The sequence below is a fragment of the Balaenoptera acutorostrata genome, chromosome 1, assembly GCF_949987535.1.
Source record: "Balaenoptera acutorostrata chromosome 1, mBalAcu1.1, whole genome shotgun sequence".
Classification (NCBI taxonomy): Eukaryota; Metazoa; Chordata; class Mammalia; order Artiodactyla; family Balaenopteridae; genus Balaenoptera; species Balaenoptera acutorostrata.
Window position 1 is genome coordinate 196863799 of NC_080064.1, and position 22893 is coordinate 196886691.

The 22893-nt window shown below is 67.3% G+C and overlaps 1 protein-coding gene across 3 annotated transcripts in view; it reads right to left on the reverse strand.

The window, feature by feature from the left end:
• Nucleotides 1-339: 339 nt before the first annotated feature.
• KIF21B (kinesin family member 21B) overlaps nucleotides 340-22893 on the reverse strand; it is a 48530-nt gene continuing 25976 nt past the window's right edge. Inside the window, exons 16-36 of one of the 3 annotated variants that reach the window (XR_009007767.1) lie at nucleotides 22199-22306; nucleotides 21680-21748; nucleotides 21074-21306; nucleotides 20773-20920; nucleotides 20485-20679; nucleotides 20297-20398; nucleotides 18972-19137; nucleotides 18740-18791; nucleotides 18512-18569; nucleotides 17606-17811; nucleotides 17453-17527; nucleotides 15759-15872; nucleotides 14076-14114; nucleotides 12225-12361; nucleotides 11247-11427; nucleotides 10963-11127; nucleotides 10627-10744; nucleotides 9835-10005; nucleotides 5014-5213; nucleotides 4382-4620; nucleotides 3897-3973 (exon numbers count right to left, since the gene is read on the reverse strand). Coding sequence is in view for 2 of the 3 variants with exons in the window: in XM_057544532.1 (XP_057400515.1) it covers nucleotides 3916-3973; nucleotides 5014-5213; nucleotides 9835-10005; nucleotides 10627-10744; nucleotides 10963-11127; nucleotides 11247-11427; nucleotides 12225-12361; nucleotides 14076-14114; nucleotides 15759-15872; nucleotides 17453-17527; nucleotides 17606-17811; nucleotides 18512-18569; nucleotides 18740-18791; nucleotides 18972-19137; nucleotides 20297-20398; nucleotides 20485-20679; nucleotides 20773-20920; nucleotides 21074-21306; nucleotides 21680-21748; nucleotides 22199-22306 (2595 nt within the window). In the remaining variant the exon portion in view is untranslated. Of the gene's footprint in view, nucleotides 3974-4381; nucleotides 4621-5013; nucleotides 5214-9834; nucleotides 10006-10626; nucleotides 10745-10962; nucleotides 11128-11246; nucleotides 11428-12224; nucleotides 12362-14075; nucleotides 14115-15758; nucleotides 15873-17452; nucleotides 17528-17605; nucleotides 17812-18511; nucleotides 18570-18739; nucleotides 18792-18971; nucleotides 19138-20296; nucleotides 20399-20484; nucleotides 20680-20772; nucleotides 20921-21073; nucleotides 21307-21679; nucleotides 21749-22198; nucleotides 22307-22893 lie in introns of all 3 variants that reach the window. The other 2 variants (XM_057544532.1, XM_057544537.1) reach the window with 2 other exon arrangements.

Genomic DNA, 22893 nt, shown 5'->3' on the forward strand with positions numbered 1-22893 from the left:
CTGTCACACAGGTAATGAAAACCCGACGGACGACGCCTGGAACAGTGTCTGGAAAGGAGCAGGCGCTCAGGAAACACTGGTGCCCTTGCCTCCAGCTGCGCACCTGTCCCAGGAGGGGACACAGGGAGGCTGGAGGGAACTCGGCTCCCTCAGTGAGTAAGCCTGCTCCCAACTCACGGCCTGCGTATTGACCCTCACGCTGGGCCTGGCCCAGATGCCTGCCCCCGTCCGCCCCCAGCCCCTACCCCCCACCCCTGCCCCAGGGAAGGACCACCAGCCCAACAGCCACAGCCCTCAGGGTCACACCACACACCACAGACAAGGGTCATTCGCGTTTTATTTATGACAGCTCCTTAGAACACTCACATCTGGTCCGGGAACAGAAATGTACAGCATGAGGCTTAAATAACTTTCATACACTATGTACAGTTATTGGCGGACGTACAAAACATATATACACCTGTGCTACCACCCAGCGGAGGAGCTGAACCAAATGCAACCCTGCGCCCGGGCAGGGGATAGCTAGAAAAGAGCTGGTGGGCAGGGCAGGGCTTCACGGCAGGGGTCTTCTCTGACCCTCGGCTCTTCCCGGAACTGTCCCTGCTTCCCTGCAAGGCCCTCGGGACAGGAGTTCAAAGGGCTGGACTGCGGTGTGGTGCAGCTGGGAGCTCCTCTGAGCACTGGGGAAGGGGGAGGAGAACAAAGATGCCTTAGAAGAACCAGAACTTTCCCTGTCAACTCTATCTTTGCACATCAGAGGGTTGGGAAGGGTTTGGGAGCCAAAAGAGAAGGGACCGTGGTGGGCAGCAGCCAAGCCCTGGCTGCTTGGGGTGCAAAGGGACAGATGCGCTGGGTTTGGGCCACTTGGTGGGAAGGAGCTCAGCACTCTGGCAGGGCAGGCCCTGGCCACACAACACCGTGCTGAGCACACCGGGCGACGTGGGGATGAGCGACTAGGGGGTGTGCCCGCACCCAGCCCAGACCGCTCCAGAGGATGCCCGAGAGCCAGGCCCCGCAACGGTGGGAGAGGCCAGGAATCCCCGACCGCACAGCAGCCCTGCCAGCGTCTCCGCCACACCGGGTGGCGTGAGCAGGTCCTGGTGACAGTCCTCCCTCCGGTGGTTTGTGCTTTAAACTCCCTCTGCCCAAGCCACCCGGCCCCTGGCGGGCAGCAGGGCTGGACCATGCCTGGACCCACAGATGGCCCCCCAAGGGGTGGAAGGCGGCACCCTGACCGCCTCAGAGGCTCGGGCGTGCTGGCCTGTCTCAGCCTTTCTCTCTCCTCGGCAAGCTCCAGACTCAACTCCAGCTGCCTCGGAGGAGCCAGCCCTGCAGATGGAGGCAAACACTGGCCTGGTCAATGCTGAGAGCAGAGGCCTGGCCCAGGACCGCGCTGAGAAGGCCATGGGCAGTGGCCGGAAGATGGTCCCGTCAGGGGAGCTTGCCAGCCAGCTTGGAGAGCTTTCCCGGGGCTCAGCCCCGGAACCGGATATGGGTCCAGGCCCGACAGGCTCAGTGGGGCTGGGATGGACCTGGGATGGAGCATTCAACATTTCGGGATGTCGGGGAAAAAGGGTGCCACTCCGGGGCCCCCAGCCCTCCAATGTGGCCTGCCTGCAGGGCCAGCCTCAAGCCTTCGGGTGGGCACAACAGGGCAGAAGTAGTAGGATGAGTCCCGGAATTAGGACAGGCTGCGGGCCGAGCCCCGTCGGAGCGAGGGCAGCCCCTGAAGTGGGCGTCCTCGGTCTCCCCATGGGCAGAGCCTCCTGGCCGGGTTTGCCCAGGCCGCCTGCCACCAGTCCTGCCTTGTGCTCAAATCACAACCATTTTGTGCTTCCTCATTGAGGATGCTTGTGCATCGAAGGGCGCTGGGGGCCCCCCAACCATGTACCCAACCCATCCCCGAAGGAGCGGGCAGACTTCAGTGCTCTGGAGCACAGCTGGGAAAGGCTCCCGAGACCTCAAGTTCAGAGTCAGTGCTTCCCGCCAGGACAGCAGAGCCAGCCTGCCATGAGGTAGCTGACCCAGAAGAAACAGCAGAAAACGGGCAGGGACGCTGAACACCTCTCGCGGGCCAAAGGGCCCACCTCGTGCAAGGACAGGCCTGCAGCCGCTGCCCAGTGGCCCCAGGCTGAGGCCTCCAGTCTTTTGTGTTTCCACAGTTTGTAAACAGTCATGCAGATTCTTTCTTACAGGAGGCAAGGTTGAAGCTTTCTGTTGAGGTGGGGGGAGGGCTGGGGCCCGAGAAGAGAATTGTACCCACTTCTGAGCGGCTGAGGGGGCTCCCGGCACCCCTGGGATGGCCCAGCAGGAGGGATTTCCAGTCCTGAAGACACTGTCCCGGCTCTGGGCGTGTCCCTGCTGCACGTCTGCTCCCCCGATGTCGACCCCAAGTCCAGCAGGGGGCCCTCACAGCAGGACGGCTTTCTGAGCTGGGGGGCAGCTCGGAGCAGTGGGGACAGGGCGAGTTCAGCCCTGGCCACGTGGGGAGGGGCACCGAGGGGAGAGCACAGGGCCCCCTCCGGAAGATCCAAAAGTCACTGTGTCCTCTGAACAGAGCTGGGGCTCCCGGCCCTCAGACTGAGTGAGGCCAGGAAGCACAAGACCAGTTAAGTGTCAGAGAAAGTGTAAAAAGAAAAAGAAAAAGAAACAGAATGCGGATTTAACAACATCCCGGGAGTGGGGAGTCCACGGCCCCAAGGAAAAGGAGAAACTCAGTGGAGTCCATCCTCACCGCTGGCCCTACAGGGAGAGACCCTGGCCCGTGCCAGTTAAGGCTTGAACGCAAGTCTCCTGAATAACCAGGGAAAGACGCCGGGGGCTCCGCCTGGCCAGGGTGAGATGCCGGGGGACTGGGGAGGGGCCAGGCCGGGCGTGCCGTCCAAGCCCCTTCATGGTGGACAGTCTTCCGAGCTGCTTCCTACATGGCCCACTTGGGGCTCTGGGAGTGGGGACAGTGGGCAGGAGACCCCGCGGGTGAGAAGACACATGTGGCTCTGCGGGCATGGCTGGTGTAAGGCTGCCCGGGGCGGGTGCCAGGCCCCGGCGTAGGAAGGCACTGACCCGCCAAGCGGCCGGAGGCGGGGGCACTAGAGCGGCCCCCGGGCGAGGTCGGGGACGGGCCCAGGCTGCAGAGTCAAAGGGGCGCCGCCCTCCTCCGCAAAGCACATGGGGGGGCGGCCCTGGAGGGCGGGGAGCGGATCCCCTCTGGGACTCCTGGCCCCTAAGAGCTGAAGGAACAAGCTTGTGGGAAGAAACTTCAAGTCAGTTTCCAGGAGGCAACAGCAAAAATAAAAATAAAAAATAAATTAAATAACTGAAGTACGCTGACCATCTCCCCAAAGGAATCTTTCTAGCAGCTCCACCGTGGCCCCGTCAGAAAGGGACCCAAGGAATTGCTGGGGTCCACGGGGAGTGGCCACTGGTGGCCGGGGGGCTAAGGTCAGCTGCAGGGCCAGCTGCCTACACCTGGTTTCCATGGTTACCTGAGGGCTATCTTTCTGGGCTCAGAGGCAGGTGCAGTGGCTGGGCCAGAGGATGCAGGGGAGGCCTGCTGGCCGGAGGGGCACGGCGAGGGCTGCGCCACCTCCCGGACAGACCCCCCGGGCCAAGGCTGGAGGGAGGGCGTGGCCAGCTTGGCAAGAGAACACGGGGACAGGTTGGGGGGGGCAGGCTGCAGGGAGAGAAATGAGGGGAAACGCCCTCTGGCTTCACAGCTTAATTAACTCCCGGACCTCCCTGTCCCCAGGAGGCGGGGGAGGGAGGGGGCAGTGTCCCATGGGAAGGTCAGGGAGAGGAAGGCGGGCAGGAGGGCCACAGCCTCTGTCCCCCGGGCGCCGCCCCGCTGGGCCCCAGCTTCCCCTCTGTGCATCCCGGCTGCTGGGCCGAGGGTCAGGCTGTCCTCTGAGCTCACTCCTAGTGGGGGCCGCTGGGTACCAGGCGCCGGGCACTCCAGAACTTCACTGTCAGGTCACTGGGCGGAGCAAGAGAGGCCTGGTCAATTCCTGAAGAGGGCACGGCTGGCCACCCCCGAATGAAGCATGGGCCAGATTCCCCAACGTGCCAGGCGGGGCTGGGGCCCAGGGGCAAGCGTTGCTTAGGCCGAGGGCGGCTGCAGGGGTGGAGGGGTGCTGGGCAGAGGGAGGGGCCTGTGGTCACCAAGGCCCCACAGGATTCTTAGCACGGGTTCTCTCCGTTGTTGCTATTTTGTTTTGTCTTGTCCAGGACTGAATGCTCCCCCTCTGCTCTCTGCCACCTGGCATCCCTCTCCTGGGGGTCTGTCCCCCGTCCATGCTCGGAAAGAAGAGGGGCAGGCGGGGCAATCTCGGGGCAGGCAGGATATGCGGGGAGAGAAGGGAAGAGGAGTAAAATAATCTCGTACCGTTAAGAAGCAGCTCAGATCGAAGTGGAGAAAGGGGGGAAAGGAAAGAGGGGGAGGATGAGAGAGGAGATGGGAGCAGGGAGGATGGGGGGGGAGAGAGGAGGGGGAGGGGGAGAGGAGAGCGGAGGGGGCGCGGAGGTCAGGGCAGGGTGGTGGCTCGGCCCTTTATGGCCAGGACTCGGCGAGGAAGGCAGGGGGTGAGTCCAGGGACGTAATTCCACAACTTTACCCGGCAGTCACTGTGGGGGGAGAGGCAGGAGGAGGCGGGAAGGGGGAGGCGGAGAGAAGGAACGTGGTCGGAACAAGAAGGAAAAAGAAGAGGCTGTCTGAGCAGCTGCCCCTGGGACAGAGGGCCTGGGCGTCCCTGGATGGGACCAGAGCTGGGGCTGAGGGAGGTGGGCTGCTCTGTGGTCTGGGATACCTGCACAGGGGTCAAGGCTGCTGTGTCAGGGGCAGGGAGGGCTGGGAGACAGGGGGTGGTCCCAGCCTGGGGCCCAGCATCCCCCACGGGCGCTCCGCGAAGGCGGGCTCAGGCCACGGGCGCCGTGGGGTCTGCTCCATGACCCGGCCCGCGGGGACAGCGCCCGGGAGAGGGTGGGGAGCGGGAGCAGAGCTCTCTGCCCGGCACCCACCTGGAGGCGGTGAAGATGTGCTTGGCATTGGTGCACACGGCGTTGATGGGGCTGTCGTGGCCCTTGATCTCGCCAATGGGCGTGAAGTTGTCCACGTTCCAGACCTTGATGACGCCTGCGCGGCAGGCACTCAGCAGCATGGGGCGGCCCGGGACGAAGGCCAGGGCGCACACCCAGTCCTTGTGCGCCGTGGGGATTTGCTGCGGGAGGAGCGAGCCGTGAGGGCGGGAAGCGGGGGATCCTGCCCCAGGCTCCAGAGGTGAGTCCTTCATTCCTGCTCCCATGCTCGGCCCTGAGGCCCTGCACCGATAGACAGCCCTTTAGCCCTCAGAGGGGTCGGAAGGGAAGGGGGCGAGTGGTCAGACCGGGGGCCGAGAGCAGACCCTTCCTGAGAGCTGCTGCCTGAAGGCAGATGGTGGAGGCAGGAGAGGGTGCCAGCCGGTGGGGGGGCACAGGGGGGAAGAGGGTGCCAGCCGGTGGGGGGGCACAGGGGGGAAGAGGGTGCCAGCCGGTGGGGGGGCACAGGGGGGAAGAGGGTGCCAGCCGGTGGGGGGGCACAGGGGGGAAGAGGGTGCCAGCCGGTGGGGGGGCACAGGGGGGAAGAGGGTGCCAGCCGGTGGGGGGGCACAGGGGGGAAGAGGGTGCCGGCCGGTGGGGGGGCACAGGGGGGAAGAGGGTGCCAGCCGGTGGGGGGGCACAGGGGGGAAGAGGGTGCCAGCCGGTGGGGGGGCACAGGGGGGAAGAGGGTGCCGGCCGGTGGGGGGGCACAGGGGGGAAGAGGGTGCCAGCCGGTGGGGGGGCACAGGGGGGAAGAGGGTGCCAGCCGGTGGGGGGGCACAGGGGGGAAGAGGGTGCCAGCCGGTGGGGGGGCACAGGGGGGAAGAGGGTGCCAGCCGGTGGGGGGGCACAGGGGGGAAGAGGGTGCCGGCCGGTGGGGGGGCACAGGGGGGTAGAGGGTGCCAGCCGGTGGGGGGGCACAGGGGGGAAGAGGGTGCCAGCAGGTGGGGGGGCACAGGGGGGTAGAGGGTGCCAGCCGGTGGGGGGGCACAGGGGGGAAGAGGGTGCCAGCCGGTGGGGGGGCACAGGGGGGAAGAGGGTGCCAGCCGGTGGGGGGGCACAGGGGGGTAGAGGGTGCCAGCCGGTGGGGGGGCACAGGGGGGAAGAGGGTGCCAGCCGGTGGGGGGGCACAGGGGGGAAGAGGGTGCCAGCAGGTGGGGGGGCACAGGGGGGTAGAGGGTGCCAGCCAGTGGGGGGGCACAGGGGGGAAGAGGGTGCCAGCCGGTGGGGGGGCACAGGGGGGAAGAGGGTGCCAGCCGGTGGGGGGGCACAGGGGGGAAGAGGGTGCCGGCCGGTGGGGGGCACAGGGGGGTAGAGGGTGCCGGCCGGTGGGGGGGCACAGGGGGGAAGAGGGTGCCGGCCGGTGGGGGGGCACAGGGGGGAAGAGGGTGCCAGCCGGTGGGGGGGCACAGGGGGGAAGAGGGTGCCAGCCGGTGGGGGGGCACAGGGGGGAAGAGGGTGCCAGCCGGTGGGGGGGCACAGGGGGGAAGAGGGTGCCGGCCGGTGGGGGGGCACAGGGGGGAAGAGGGTGCCGGCCGGTGGGGGGGCACAGGGGGGAAGAGGGTGCCGGCCGGTGGGGGGGCACAGGGGGGAAGAGGGTGCCGGCCGGTGGGGGGGCACAGGGGGGAAGAGGGTGCCGGCCGGTGGGGGGGCACAGGGGGGAAGAGGGTGCCAGCCGGTGGGGGGGCACAGGGGGGAAGAGGGTGCCAGCCGGTGGGGGGGCACAGGGGGGAAGAGGGTGCCAGCCGGTGGGGGGGCACAGGGGGGAAGAGGGTGCCGGCCGGTGGGGGGGCACAGGGGGGAAGAGGGTGCCAGCCGGTGGGGGGGCACAGGGGGGAAGAGGGTGCCAGCCGGTGGGGGGGCACAGGGGGGTAGAGGGTGCCAGCCGGTGGGGGGGCACAGGGGGGAAGAGGGTGCCAGCCGGTGGGGGGGCACAGGGGGGAAGAGGGTGCCAGCAGGTGGGGGGGCACAGGGGGGTAGAGGGTGCCAGCCAGTGGGGGGGCACAGGGGGGAAGAGGGTGCCGGCCGGTGGGGGGCACAGGGGGGTAGAGGGTGCCGGCCGGTGGGGGGGCACAGGGGGGAAGAGGGTGCTGGCCGGGGGTGGGGGACAGGGGGGTAGAGGGTGCCGGCAGGGGGCACTGGGGGGTAGAGGGTGCCGGCCGGTGGGGGGGCACAGGGGGGAAAAGGGTGCCGGCCGGTGGGGGGGCACAGGGGGGTAGAGGGTGCCGGCCGGTGGGGGGGCACAGGGGGGAAGAGGGTGCCAGCCGGTGGGGGGGCACAGGGGGGAAGAGGGTGCCAGCCGGTGGGGGGGCACAGGGGGGAAGAGGGTGCCGGCCGGTGGGGGGCACAGGGGGGTAGAGGGTGCCAGCCGGTGGGGGGGCACAGGGGGGTAGAGGGTGCCAGCCGGTGGGGGGGCACAGGGGGGAAGAGGGTGCCAGCCGGTGGGGGGGCACAGGGGGGAAGAGGGTGCCGGCCGGTGGGGGGGCACAGGGGGGAAGAGGGTGCCGGCCGGTGGGGGGGCACAGGGGGGTAGAGGGTGCCGGCCGGTGGGGGGGCACAGGGGGGAAAAGGGTGCCGGCCGGTGGGGGGGCACAGGGGGGTAGAGGGTGCCGGCCGGTGGGGGGGCACAGGGGGGAAGAGGGTGCCAGCCGGTGGGGGGGCACAGGGGGGAAGAGGGTGCCAGCCGGTGGGGGGGCACAGGGGGGAAGAGGGTGCCGGCCGGTGGGGGGCACAGGGGGGTAGAGGGTGCCAGCCGGTGGGGGGGCACAGGGGGGTAGAGGGTGCCAGCCGGTGGGGGGGCACTGGGGGGTAGAGGGTGCTGGCCGGGGGTGGGGGACAGGGGGGTAGAGGGTGCCGGCAGGGGGCACTGGGGGGAAGAGGGTGCCAGCCGGTGGGGGGGCACAGGGGGGAAGAGGGTGCCAGCCGGTGGGGGGGCACAGGGGGGAAGAGGGTGCCGGCCGGTGGGGGGGCACAGGGGGGAAGAGGGTGCCGGCCGGTGGGGGGGCACAGGGGGGTAGAGGGTGCCGGCCGGTGGGGGGGCACAGGGGGGAAAAGGGTGCCGGCCGGTGGGGGGGCACAGGGGGGTAGAGGGTGCCGGCCGGTGGGGGGGCACAGGGGGGAAGAGGGTGCCAGCCGGTGGGGGGGCACAGGGGGGAAGAGGGTGCCAGCCGGTGGGGGGGCACAGGGGGGAAGAGGGTGCCGGCCGGTGGGGGGCACAGGGGGGTAGAGGGTGCCAGCCGGTGGGGGGGCACAGGGGGGTAGAGGGTGCCAGCCGGTGGGGGGGCACTGGGGGGTAGAGGGTGCTGGCCGGGGGTGGGGGACAGGGGGGTAGAGGGTGCCGGCAGGGGGCACTGGGGGGAAGAGGGTGCCAGCCGGTGGGGGGGCACAGGGGGGTAGAGGGTGCCAGCCGGTGGGGGGGCACAGGGGGGTAGAGGGTGCCAGCCGGTGGGGGGGCACAGGGGGGTAGAGGGTGCCAGCCGGTGGGGGGGCACAGGGGGGTAGAGGGTGCCAGCCGGTGGGGGGGCACAGGGGGGAAGAGGGTGCCAGCCGGTGGGGGGGGGCACTGGGGGGAAGAGGGTGCCAGCCGGTGGGGGGGCACAGGGGGGTAGAGGGTGCCGGCCGGTGGGGGGGCACAGGGGGGTAGAGGGTGCCAGCCGGTGGGGGGGCACAGGGGGGAAGAGGGTGCCAGCCGGTGGGGGGGGCACTGGGGGGAAGAGGGTGCCAGCCGGTGGGGGGGGGCACTGGGGGGAAGAGGGTGCTGGCCGGGGGTGGGGGACAGGGGGGTAGAGGGTGCCGGCAGGGGGCACTGGGGGGAAGAGGGTGCTGGCTGGCGGGGGGGCACAGGGGGGTAGAGGGTGCCAGCCGGTGGGGGGGGGCACTGGGGGGAAGAGGGTGCTGGCTGGCGGGGGGGCACAGGGGGGAAGAGGGTGCTGGCTGGCGGGGGGGCACAGGGGGGTAGAGGGTGCCAGCCGGTGGGGGGGGGCACTGGGGGGAAGAGGGTGCCAGCCGGTGGGGGGGGGCACTGGGGGGAAGAGGGTGCTGGCCGGGGGTGGGGGACAGGGGGGTAGAGGGTGCCGGCAGGGGGCACTGGGGGGAAGAGGGTGCTGGCTGGCGGGGGGGCACAGGGGGGTAGAGGGTGCCAGCCGGTGGGGGGGGGCACTGGGGGGAAGAGGGTGCTGGCCGGGGGTGGGGGACAGGGGGGTAGAGGGTGCCGGCAGGGGGCACTGGGGGGAAGAGGGTGCTGGCTGGCGGGGGGGCACAGGGGGGTAGAGGGTGCCAGCCGGTGGGGGGGGGCACTGGGGGGAAGAGGGTGCTGGCTGGCGGGGGGGCACAGGGGGGAAGAGGGTGCTGGCTGGCGGGGGGGCACAGGGGGGTAGAGGGTGCTGGCCGGGGGTGGGGGACAGGGGGGTAGAGGGTGCCGGCAGGGGGCACTGGGGGGAAGAGGGTGCTGGCTGGCGGGGGGGCACAGGGGGGTAGAGGGTGCCAGCCGGTGGGGGGGGGCACTGGGGGGAAGAGGGTGCCGGCAGCGGGGGCACAGGGGGGAAGAGAGTGCCCGCCAGGGGGCGGGGGGGGCACAGGGGGGAAGAGGGTGCCGGCTGGCGGGGGGGCACTGGGGGAAGAAGGTGCCCGCCAGGGGGGTAAACACAGGTGGGGAAGAGGCTGCAGAACTGGCAGCCTGGGGGGCTCTGGCCCAGGACACAGGGTCCCCAAGCCCTGCCCAGGGGACCGCCTCTCCGCAGCCCAGCCCTCCCGCCCCCGCTGCACCTGCATGAGCTCCTGCTGCTCCAGGTCCCACTTCTTGATGCCATTATCCCGGGAGCCACTGAACAGGACGTCCCCCTGGATGGCCAGACACTCGATGCCATCGTAGTGCGGGGGCTCGAAGTTGTGGGTGGGGCCGACGGTGCCCGTCACACACTCACCCAGCTCAAACATCTGCGGAGGAGGGGCGGGAGGGAGGCCGGGTGGAGATGGGCTTCCCGGGGGACAGGAACTGGGGGAAGGGAGGCTGACTCAAGGTGGGTTTGGGGTGTGAGCTTCCTATTAAAATTTTCTAATTTTTTAATAAATAAATATAACACTACTTGTACTTTAAATAAAAACATTCATCATAATCCCACCACCCTCTTCCCCTTTTTATCCACTGCATCCCAGTTTCCGACCTTGTACCTACGTTTGCAATGACACGACCAGGGAGCAAACAGCATCAGTGCTGACTTGTGCTCTTTGTGGGTTTTTTTTCATATTTATCGTGTAATCAGTTGCACTGCTTCCCGTCCTGTGGGTTTTCCCTAATTTACCTGACTGTTATTCTACCCGTAGACATTTAGGTTCTTTCTGATTTTTCAGCATGTACAAAATCACGCTGCAATCTTGACCTTCTGCACAGACCTGGCTCCTTGGGGGTGATTTTTCAGCATAAATCCCCCAGGGGTCTCATTATTTTCCATGAGTCCCAAGGCAGTGGAGGGAGAGGGCCGAGGCAAGGAGAGCAGCAGGAGCACAGAGCCGCCCCCGAGCCCGGCCTCAAGGTCAAGGTCGAGGGCTTGCCCGTACCTTAACGTAGTGGTCCTTGGAGCCGGTCACTACCAGGTCGCGCTGGCTGGCGGTCTGGGCGGCCGTCAGGCACATCACGGGGCCGGTGTGGCCGGTCAGCTTGCCGACGGGCTGGAGCCTGTAGGGGAGGAGAGGCCCAGTGTCGGGGGGTGGATCGGGGTACCCTGGGGTGGGGTTGGGGGTCCACCCTGGGGTGAACACGTCGGCCAGGGGACTCTCCCCGCTCAGAGCAAGATCGAGATGCAGGCACAAGCCGCCTGCAACCTGGGGCTCGGAGGAGCGGCCGAGGTCCCGCTGCCCCGGGGGTCCCCCGCCCTGCCCGGGCCCCTCCCCGACCTGCTGAGCTCCCAGATGCGGACGGCGTTGCCCGAGGCGGCATACAGCATGCTGCCCGAGGGGCTGAGGGCGATCTGGTTGATCTGGTGCTCTCCCTGAGCGCTGGTGATGGTGCGGGTGGACGCAGCCGCACAGGCGTCCCCTGAGACCACCTGGCCTGAGGACCTGCCCGTGAGGGAGAGAGGCAGGGTCAGAGGTAAGGGCTGGGCTGTCCCTCGCGGGTCTCCTGGGCTGGGTCCTGGCTCCTGCCCCGCCACCAGTGCGAGCCGGGCGGGACGACTTACGTGAGGGTCCGGACGCACTTGGCCGAGTCTCGGATGTCCCACACCTTGATGTAGGAGGTGGACACGGAGAACACGAGCCCAGAGAGGCTGCAGTACTTGATGGAGACCACGTTGCTGGGGTGGCCCTTCAGAGCTGCGATCTCCTGCCCTGTCACCAAGTTCCACATCTTACAGCTGCGGTCTGCGAGAAAGTGGGCATGAGCGGGACACAGCCGTCACGGCCGGGGCCCGGGGAACTCCTGTCCCCACAGCCACTGGGGCCGCCAAGGCCAGGGGAGGTGGTCCAGGGTTGCCCAGGGGACGGGCTCCGGGTCCGGGGGCGAACACGTGCTCCCGCGTGCTCCCGCCTGCTCCCGCGGTGCACGGACGAGCCCGGCACTTCCCACCAGGGCTTCTCGGGCAAACGCCCACCAACACCAGCTTCACGGAGCATCGCCGGGGTGCCGGGGCTAGAATAAAGCTCCCGTGCCTGCCAATCGCTGACCAAATTAACGAACGACGGCAAGCAAGTCTCAGGGGGAAAACTTGGAACCAATCAACCTCACCTAGATTCACAACCTTCTCCCTCCTGCCACGCAGGTAGGTGTATACATATTTCCCATTTTTCTATTAGCTGTCTCCTGCACAGCTGCTCTTCCTGCTGGAAGGTAACGTTTTCTGACCGATGTTGGGATTAAGGAATCGTAGGAAGTGCGCAGCCCTAAGTGCTGGGGTCGGGGAGGGGCTGAGATGAGCAAAGGCAGGGCACCTGGCATGCTTCCTGGAGTTCCGGAGGCAGGTCTGGAAGGAGGGACTGGATGGAGACCCCAGGGCCAGCTAGGAGGGGAGGCCCGGGGCGGGGAGCCCTGAGCCCCGGCAGGAGACCCCACCTCCTCAGCCTGGCGGCGGTGATCCCGTCTCCTGGGCAGCCCGCTCTGGCAGAGGGAGCGCGAGGGCGGGAGGCCCTGACCCCACCCGGCCGGTCCGGGTTCCGCCCACCTTTGGACCCTGTGAAAAGCAGCTCGTCCGTGGCGTCCAGGCAGAGGATGGGCTTGGTGTGGCCCTCGGCCATGGAGACGCACTGCAGCGGGGCCGTCCGCGCGCCCTTGGCTCCTCCGACCGGGGTGATGATGCCCCTTCCCGGGAGAGAGGGAGAGAGGCGCCCGTCAGCCCGGGACCGCGGCCAGGCTGAGCGAGGCGCCCGGGTGAGGGACAGGCGGAGGGGCACTCGGGCTGTGGCGGGGGCTCCAGCCACAGCCCCCCAGGTCCGAGAGCCGCGCAGACGGGGGCCTGCGGTGCAGCCTCTCAGTCGCCATCCTGAGCACTTCCGGGGAGCAAGCCCGGCCAGGCACGGCCGGGGGGCCAGAACACGCGGGCGTCCCCTCCGACGCCTGCCTGACCCAGAACCCAAGACACACACGCCCCCAGGCCCCAGCCGGGCAGGGCAGAGGCCCCAGAGCTGGCTGAGCTCCTCCGGCACCTCGGTGACCACAGGGAGGGTCGAGGAGTGCAGAGAGGGAGGGCGCCCAGGCCGCCACGCCCATGCAGAGACGCGCGCATGCAGGCGTGCACGTCACCCCCACCTGGGCCCTCTTGGACCAGTGAGGTCAGATCCGTGACTGCCATTTGCAAAGGGCTAAGTCCCTCTGGGGAGCCCTGCTCAGCTCCGTGGGAAGAACGTGCAGGCCCCTCTGGGGAGTGAGGCTCTGTGCAGCTGGTATGGCCTGGAGGGGTATGGCCCCCTCCTCCCCGCGAACACTCAGAGACGAAGGAGGCCTGTCCTGGGCGGGCCTGAGAACTTCGCTACACACCAGCCTCCTGCAGGGCCTGAGGATGAGGACTTTTCTCCCACTGAGGGTCTTTGGGAATGAGCCCCCGGCCAAGTCACGTGCACGTCTGAAACGTGGCCTATTCTTTCCAAAGACAGCGCCGCCCCTGTGGCCGAGAGCGTCTGACGTTACCAATGTCCTGCCCTGCCCGCAGCTGCTCAAGAGCCCCCGGACTCCACCGGCACCCCCAAGGACGGCGGTCGGACAGGCCCAGCTGTCCCCGGTGTCGCAGGCACATGAAGAGCCCCACCCCCCAGCTCCCCGCTTCTGACGCTGGCTTGGGCCCAGGGACAGGAGCCGGGGAAGGAGCCCAAGACAGCAGTGGGAAGACCCCGAGTTAAAGGATAACCCTCCGCCCATGGGAGGGGCCAGGGAGTGGTGGGGTGGCTGGCAGCCTTGCAGCCAGGGGACGCTTACAGAGGCGTCACCCCCGGGGGCAGGGACAGTGAGTGGCGGTCGCCCCGGAAGAGCAGGCGGAGCCCTCAGCCCAGGGTGGCCCTTTCCCAGCTGGGGCTCAGGCCCACCAGGTCCTGGGACTTGCTCCGTGTTACGGGCAGCGGGAGGGGTGTGCGTGTGTGTGCGCGCGCGTATGTGCGTGTGTGTGTGCGCGTGTGTGCGTGTGCGCGGGACTGGCTGAGGGGAGAGAGGTCTCCTGGTACTCCTGGTCTTCGGGCCAGGAGACGTGGGCAGGGCCACTTCTCGTGCAGAGCCAAGGTCGGTGAGGGAGCCCCCGACACTGAGCAGCACGACCCTCCAGCAGCCTCTCTCCAGGGGTCCGGCCCCCCAGGCTCCCTGCCCGCCCCTCCCACCCGGTGACGAGCCACCAGCATCCATATGCCCCCCCCGAGCCCCCAGCTCCAGCCTGGCGCAGTCAGAGGCCACGAAGCACCCACGAGAGAGGAACCAGGGGTGAGAAGGGCCGGAGGGGGTCTGGGGAAGCCACGGAGAGGAGGGGCCGCATGCTGAGGCCAGGGTGCGGGGCAAGGGGGACAGAGAGGGAGCAGCGAGCCATTCTGTGTACCTCAGGACCTCCGACAAAGAGGAGTCGCTGTCATCAGACCTGGGGGCAGAAAATTAGCTGGATTAGGGGGAGAGAGGGACACACACGAGGGAGCGGAGGCGGCAGCAGCGTGGGGAGGTCAGAGGGTGGTTATTCTCTGCAGGGGGAGCGGAGAGAGGAGAGGAGGGAGGGCCTGAGGGCAGCGGAGAGGAGGTGGGGCAGGCCGGGGAGCTGGGGACGCCCCTCGGCCAACAGGGCGGGGATGGGGGCGGGGAGGGGCGGAGGGGAGACGGGCCTTGCTGGTCCCAGGATCCCGGCTGCCTCACTGCACCAGCTGGGGGCCCCCTGCCCCCTGAGCGACGCTGTGCCTGCTCCCACCCCTCCCAGGGGCAGGCCTCTCCCAGCAGTGCTTCGAGGGCCTGCTGAACCCCAAGCACTGGCCCCAGGAGCCGCTGGACGGTACCCGGGAGCTGGCTCTGCACACACATGGGCCCGACACCCGGCCCACCGGGCAGGACCGGGGTCTGGAAGCCCCTGGGGCTGGGATGCCAGGGTCCCACCCAGAGCTGCTGAGAGGGACCTGTGACTGTCAAGGTGTGGGGGGCACCCTGACTGGTGTGAAGGGCCCCTGGCTGGTGTGAAGGGCCCCTGGCTGGCATGCGGGTCCCCTGGCTGGCATGGGGGGCACCCTGGCTGGGGTAAAGGGCCCCTGACTGGTGTGAAGGGCCCCTGGCTGGTGTGAAGGGCCCCTGGCTGGCATGGGGGGCACCCTGGCTGGCATGGGGGTCCCCTGGCTGGTGTGGGCCGGGCTCGCTGCTGTCCTCCTGCAAGGGGGGCCATGGCAGGTTTGGGGCAGGAGCAATGTTCTGCCTCTGTGAGGAGAGGTGATGTAGGCAAGGACTAGCACTTCGTAGCCTGGGCTCCGCCAAAGGACAGAGGAGCTATTAGAGCCGAGAGGAGCCCCCCGGGGGCTGCAGAAAGTTGGGTGTTGGGGGTGCCCAGCAGTGTGGGGGGCCTGGCGGGGAGCACAGGAGGGCGGGGCCTCCCCCTTCGCCAACGCGGAGCCCCACAAGTCAGAGATCCCAGGTTTGGGCTCAACTCGACTGCTTTCTAGGTGTCCCGGGGCCTCTGAGCCTCTCTCCTCTTTGTAAAGCAGGGAAGGCAGTCCTCACGGCTGGTTTATATACTTCCAGCGGAATCCCGTGTGTGCAAGCCTGGGGCGGCGTTGGGGGGCGGTGCCCACCACACTGTGAGGTAAGTGTCCAGCGGGAGCGGTCAGTAGGGGTGAGCTGACCCCACCATGTGACAGAAACGGGGTCTCCTTCTGCAGGGACCCTTCACAAGGGCGCTGGGGCGTGGCCTGAGCTTTAGCGGGGGCGGGGGGGGGGATGCGTGACTGAAGCTGAAGGAAGGGGAGAAGAACCAGAATCAGCAGAAGAGGCAGGGGCAGCTCTGGGTAGGCCCTCGGGGTGCCCGACTGCCCGGGCCTGGCCCCGCGGCTTCCTTCGTGCCCTCTCCTGCGGTCCCCACACGCTCAGGGGACGGGAGGGGTCCACAGTCAGCACAGAAAGGGCGGAGGTGCCGGGAGAGGGGCCAGCACAGCATGCCTAGGGTCTCCCCGCTGCCCACCTGCCTGCGGCGAGGACCCGCCCACAGCCTCCCTGTCCCCTCTGCGCCCCCCGCCCCCCGGCGCCCGGCTCTTACTTGTCCAGCGCTGACCCTTGGCTCTGGTTACTGGTGAGACGAGAGAAGACGTTTCGGTCGTTCCGGGGCCGAGTGGGAGGGGACGAGGGGGGCGTGAACCCCACGTCTGTGGACCTGGCAGGTGAGCAGGACAGAGCAGCATCCGTTAGTAACCGCACCTCTGCCCGCGGGCCTGCACACGCGGGGTCACCTGCACCACCTTCCATCTGGTTGTAAGGCCTGCAGGGCAGGGGGTCCTACGGCCCAGCTCCTGCTTAGCCCCCGGGGGCTGGTCCTCGTGATCCGTGGGTTCCGCATTTGGGAATTAATTCACCTGCTCATCAAAGCCTATCTGTCAGCCCCAAACAATATCCGCAGGGCTTTCCTGGCCATTTGCAGGCATGAGGACCCAAGCACACATCTTCTCAGCTGAGGTCAAAAGAGGTGGCCCTACCTCCCTCACAGCATACACAGCGCCCTTTCCAGTCTATTTAGTGTCATGCTTTTCATATTTTTCTGCTTTTGGTTGGTGATTTCAGTGTTTAAAATGGCCCCGAAGATGGTGCTGCAGGGCCACCTGGTGTCCTGAGCTCAAGGAAGCTGGGACGTGATTTACAAAGAAAATACGTGTTAGATGAGCTTCATTCAGGCGTGAGTTCTAGGGCTGTTGGCCCTGAGTTCAATGTTAATGAGTCAACGGTACATATTGGATTAGGTGTCTTGAAACAGAAACTCACATGACGGGTTGATGCAAACGCTGGGACCAGAGGCCCCCAGGAGCCCAGCCCTGTATTTCCCGGGAACAACAGCTCAGGATTCGCTAAGTCGTGTTCACGGTGACTTGACAACACAACTGCCACAAACAGCGTGACCTGATCTCCAGGGAAGAGTCCAAGGCCTCACGGCGCCACCCCTTCCAGCACCCACGACCCTGCCCTTTGGAAGGTGGTCCTCAGGTTCAGCCCATCCTCCCTCCCTTTGGAGGGTCATCACGAGTCCAGCCTACATTCCCCCCAATTGCAACTCAGTGTGTCCTCTCTGTCACGGGGGGGCGGGACGGTCTGTGGGGCCCCGGGTGCACAGATGTACTTGCAACTCCTCCCACCAAAGGCCCATCTGCAGCCACGGCCATGGGCGGCTGGACCGGAGGGAGGGACAGGAGCATGTTCCCCTCCCGACAAGGCAGGTGCATGAGGTCATCCTGAGCCCCTGACCTTCTACTACTTCGCTGTGTGACCTGGGGAGGCCACCAAACATCTCTGAAAATTAAGGTGACCCTGAGAGGCATCGGGAGACCCGAAGAAGCCCGTGGGGCCCCATGAGTGGCTGGCCGGCTGGGGACTGTCCTCGGTCCTGCATCCCCTCCCAGGACTGTCCTTACTCACCTACACTCCGCCCACAGGACAAGACCTTGAAAGGGGTTGAGGCCTTCCAAGGACCCCTGGCCGTGAACGGGGCTGAAGCCCACTGGTCCCGTGACCAGTCCAGGCCACTGCAAATCCGCCCACGCTGAGCTCACGGCAGCCGGCAGTTTTTAGCAGCGGCCTTGGCCACCAGCTCAGGTGCTTATGGAGAGATTGTTTCCTGAGCCGCAGCTGGCAAAGTGAGGAAGGGGCCGTGCGGGGAGCCGAGCGGGGCCGGATGAACGTGTACATGACGGTCTACAGCGGGCCTCCCAGCGATTCCCGCCCCCAGGGTCTAGAACACATCCTCACCTGATGGGCTGCCCTCGGTCGTATGACTTCCTCCGGGTCAGAGGGGACGTCTCCGCTCCTCGAGACTGCCGGGGGCTGGAATGCAGGGTCCAGTGAGGCCCAGGCCCACCTCCCGGTCCCACCCATCCCCCTACCCCTCGGCTCCCTCCTTACAAAGTGCTCCCTCTGGTGGGCAGGCTGATGGTCCGAGAGACCTTGTCCCGGTAGTAGGGGTCTCGGATGGAGAAGCCCACTCCGTCCTCTTTGATCTCCACGAGGGAGGCCAGGGACTTAGTGATGTTCTTGGTGGACACGTCCAGCGGGGGGCCCAGGCACTCGGCAGACACGGCCTTCATCTGGGCGGACAGCTTGGGCTCACCCTGAGACAGGAAGGGCTGGGTGGACCCACTGACCAAACACGACGGCACAGAACGGGGAGCTGGGGGAGTTCCAGCGAGGAGGCGTGCCGCCGGCCTGAGGCAGAGGAGGTGATGGAACGGCCCCGGCAGACACGACCCAGACACGTCTCCCAAGGCTTCTGGAGAAACCAAACCAACAGGAAATGCCTCTGCTGCCCTTCTTTAGACTTGGCAAACAGAATGCCAGGCTGACCTCTGCTGCTCACCAGCTAATCAGTTACTCAGAGGCTGTGCACAGGTCACTGCTCCCAGTCTGCAGGGTCTTCCCTTCTCTCTTTAGTGAGTCCTGGTTCGTGGCTCTGTCCCTCAGTGTCAGACAGACCCCCCCCTGCTGAGTCAGTAATCCGCATGCAGTAACTAGACATCCAGGGTTAGCTGGCCTTTGACCCAGAGCAGGAGGCAGAGTCTTGGTGGGGAAGAGGGTGAGTTCTGAAAGCGAGGCCTCGGGCTGTGATGATGTCACTCCACCCATTTCAAAAGGAATGGGCTGTAACGGGTCACACATCTGGGCACCCTGACCCTTTCCAGGTTAGACCCTTCTTGGCCGCCGCATCCCCAGCTGGAGGCAGTACTGGGTTGGGGCTGAGGGTAGGGGTAGAGCCCCAGGAAGGTGGGGACCAGGCTGCGGGGAGCCCCCCGGCCGCCTGCTGGTGGGGCTCACCTTGAACTTGAAGTCGTCATGGCTGGTGGAGCCTTTCATGGTGAACGAGTGGGAGAAGCTAAGGAAAAAGCAGAGGAGGGTCAGGATGGCGACAGCTGATGTCCCGGTTCCCTGGGGCTTAGGTTCATGGGTCCCAAAGAGCCCCCAAGCCCAGGCTGAGCCCTCGACCCTCTGGCAACCCCCCAACCCAGCCCCAGGCACATGCTCGCTCCCAACCTGGAAACTCACCTCCCCTCCGAGACCTCAGACACCTCCTCATCTGTGCTGGCGTAGCCGTTCTCTGCCGGGGACGAGGGAGCCGAGGGGTGAGGCCCCGACCCCTCACCCGCCCTCCCGCCCCTCACCCTCTGGGATCCGACCGCGGCTTCCGGGGAGCCTGGGGGAGGGAGGGTCTCTGAGGCGGGAGGCCGGGAGCCCTGGGGGTCCCTGGGGGCCGCGAGGCCTGCCCCCCGCCCTGTACCCTGCTGCACGTTGTGGATGAGGGCCTGCAGCTCCGGATGGGCCTCGGCCTTCTCGCGCAGGGCGTCGAGCAGCAGGTGGTTCTGGGAGGGGCCTGCTATGTCTGTCTGCCTCAGCCGTCCCTCCAGCAGCCGGATCTGGGCCTCCTTCTGGGCCACCTGCAGCCCCTGAGGGTGGGGAGCGAGGAGGCCTGGGGTTACCTCTCCCGGCCTGGGGCTGTGGGGACCGCCGTCACTGCCCTCCCAGAATCTGCTCCCAACCAGACGCCTCCCCGCTAGCTCCCAGGCCCCAGCCTGTGCCCATCACAGACCTGCGATGCACCCCAGCCCCCTTAACCTCCCCCCCATCCATGCAGTGGGGCACACTCCCTGTCATGGGCAGAATCGTGTCCCCAGAATGCATATGTAGATGCTGTAACCTCCAGGAGCTCAGAACGTGACTGTGTTTGGAGATGGGGTCTTCAGGAGATGATTAAGTTAAAATGAAGTCTCTAGAGGGGGCCCTCATCCCTATGACCGGTGTCCTTACAAGAGGAGGAAATCAGGACACAAACACACACAGAGGGAGGACCTCAAGAAGGGAGACGCCGAGTCTACAGGCCCAGGAGAGAGACTCAGAGGGACCCGCCCACACCTCGATCTCTGACCCCCAGCCTCCAGGACGGGGAGCAGTAAACGTCTGCTGTTTAGGTCCCCTGGCCGCGGGGCTGGTCACGGCGGCCCCGGCAGAGGAACACGCTCCCGAGTCGCCAAGCAGAGCTGAGAGAGCTCCCTGGGGCGGGTGAGGGCTCAAGGAGGCCAAGCCCCTGCCCCTTCCCCGAGTTGCCCCGCAGGCACAGACCCTGGGGAAGGAAGTCCCCACGGCCAGCGCTCCGTCGGGCAGAGGGGACAGGGGACCGACACAGGCCAAGGGATGCCGTCTGCTCCTGCACGAGGCCCCTGACCCCACCCCTGGGCGGAGCATGTCTGTCCGGTCCTGTTGCCCCACCGGAAGCGCGCGCGCGCGCACACACACACACACACACACGCACGCACGCACGCACGCTGCTCCCTCCACCTCCGCGGGCTCAGGCCCGGCCCTGCTCTGGATGGGCTCGCACCAGACGCTAGGGTCGTCCCCGACGGAGGCCCTGCTGTGTGCCAGGCGCCACGCCAAGCCTCTGGCCCCGTCGTCCCGTTACAGCCGCGCGCGCAGCAAGCCGTCCCCCGCTTTACAGCCTCAGCGCTTGCCCGCGCCTGTGAGGGCCGCTGCCGGGCGGCCGGGCCCCGTGCTTGGTCACGGGGGTGCCTGCCCGCTGGGCCCGGCAGGAGGCGAGCCCCGGCCTACCTTGTCGATGGACGCCTTGAGGAAGTTGTCCAGCAGGAGGCGGGCTTCGGCCAGGGAGCAGGAGCTGATGACCACCGACGTGTCTGTGGAGTCCAGCTCCTCCTGGACCGGGAGGCGGAGGGCCCGCGTCACCAGGGCTGCCTCCCCCCGGGCCCAGGCGCCCTCCCGCTCCCCCGCCCCGCGGGCACCTTGGTCTCCTCCAGCTGCACAATGGTGGCCTGGCAGTCGCCGATGCTGTCGTTGATGTAGTCGACGTTGGCCGCCAGCACCTCGATCTCCTCTGCCAGCTCCTGCAGCCCCCTCTCCTCCTCCGGGCTCTCGGCCTGCAGCCGCTCCCGCTTCCTCCTCAACGCCTCCTGCAGGAGGGATAGCTCCTCCCTTTTCTGGGGGGAGGGAGGAGGCCTCAGGCTGCTGCCCGGCCCGGCCCGCAGGGAGGAGGGGGTCGGGGGGGACAGAGCCGGGCGGGGGGGGCCCACCTTGATGAGCCGCTCCATGTCAGCCTCCAGGTTGACGATGGTCATCCTCTGCATGACGATGTCGACGATCCTCCGCTCCAGCGACTGCCACTTGAGCCTGGCGGCCTTACTGAAGCTCTGGCTGGCCCCCTTCTTCTGGAACTTCTTTCTGGGGGGCAGAGACAAAGAGGCAGGGGAAGGACCACCCTCAGCCTCTGCAGCTGCGTGGAGACTCCGACCCAGAGCCGACGGCCGAGGGGACCCCGGCGCTTGCCCCTCCCAGGCCCCGCCCGCACCGGCCAGGTGCCCCAGGCTGCCTCACCTGGCAGGGCGGGCGCCAGACATGGTGGGCGCGGGGTGGCTCCCCAAGAAGTGGCTGATCTTGCGGTCCCACTGGCGCACGATGCTGGAGACGGAGCGTGCCCCCGATTCGGCCTCGGACGAGGTGGTGCTGGCCGACACCTCGGTGCCCGAGTCCAGCATGGGTGGCTTTGGTCCCACGCGGCCCGCCACCCGCTCAGACATGGGCTTGGCCAGACGCCTCAGTGCAGAAACCTGGGGGCCCAGAGGAGCGGGACCCAGTGGACAGGGTGCCCCCAGCTGACGGAAAGGCCCAGGTTGGGGCGCGGGGCAGGGAGAATACAGGGCCACTTCGTCCTGGCCTGGGTTTGGGACTGAGAAAGGTCCAAAGGGTCTCCAATGTGAAATGGACACAAAAGAGGCTCCCGGTCCTTTTTAAAAGTTAACCACTACGGCATCTGGACCAGAGCCTGCAGCCCACCCCCAGCCTCAGCACTCCAGCTGAGAAAGGCCCTCCCACGGGGGCCACCCCAAGTCAGCACGTGGCCGGGGGGAGCTGGGGCCACAGGGGGGCTGCTCTCAGGACAGGGGGGCAGGGCAGGGGCCACGGGGGAGGGGCCGGGCTCACCTCCTGGGTTTTCCTCCTCAGGACCATTTCCTGCTGCCGCTTCTGGGACTCCAGAGCCCGGATCTGAAACTGTGGGTGAGAGGAGAGGGTGGAGTCTACACTCGGGCCCGAAGCCCGTTCCACCCGGGCCGGCCCTGGAGGTGAGCGCCTTGTGCAGCCAAAACTCGCCGGTAAAGGGGACCCAGCGTTTGGGTCCCTTTCTCCACGAGGACACGTCTCTCGGCCTCTTCTCCCCACCGCGGGCAAGGAGCCTGGAGCAGAGGACCGGGCCCGCCAGGCCTCCCTGCAGCGCTGGAAGCTGCTGGTGACCTGGGCAGGGTCCTACCCGGCGGTGGGCTCGAGGCCTGGCTCGGAAGCCCACGAGGACCGGGCTGGGCTCCCGCAGCCGTCCTGCCCTCCCACGTAGGGCCGCGCCTCTCCTTCCAGCGCCACCGTCACCGCTCAGGCCCGCATGGTCAGGAGGGGCGGCCAGGCACGCGGGGAGGCGGGGGGCCCAGGGACCCTCGAGGCTGCCCTCACCTCCTGCCGCCGCTGCTCCTTCTTGAGCTGAGCGATCTCCCGGTTCCTCTTGGTCTCCGCCAGCCGCCGCCGCTGTTGCTCCTCCCGCATCTGCTTCATCAGGGCCACCTGGGACGGGGCGGGGCAGGGGTGAGGCCGGGCCTGATGGTGGGGTTGAGGGGATGCCCGAGGCCTGCGTGGAGGGGCTGGCCCGGAGGATGCCGGGCAGGGGTGGAAGCCACCAGGGGGCAGTGCCTCAGGGGGTCTGGCCCCACCTTGTCCACAGGAGTGAAGGTGTCCCACCACCTGGGCAACCTACCGAAAGGAGCGGCCTTACTGCCAGCCCAGCCGTGCAGGTGAGACCACTCTGCAGGGTCCAGCCACGGCCCCCAGTGCTCTGCTCACAGCCCCTGGTGGTCCTCACGCAGAGCCACTGCCGGTGCCCAGCCACTCTGGGACCAGCCTAAGCTGCTAGAGGCAAGTGGCCCTGCCTGGATGGAGAAGCGTTCTCTCTCCCACCCGCAGCTGAGCTGCCGGCGGGGCACGCTCCCAGGCCAGGTTCTCACAGTGACGACAATAAAAACCAGCATCATTTACTGAGCCCACACTATATGCCCAGCCCCGTGCTCATGATAATCATACGCGACAGGCGTTCTCACTCCTATTTTACAAATAAGAAAGGAGCCTCAGAGAGACAAAATGACTTAAAGTCATAA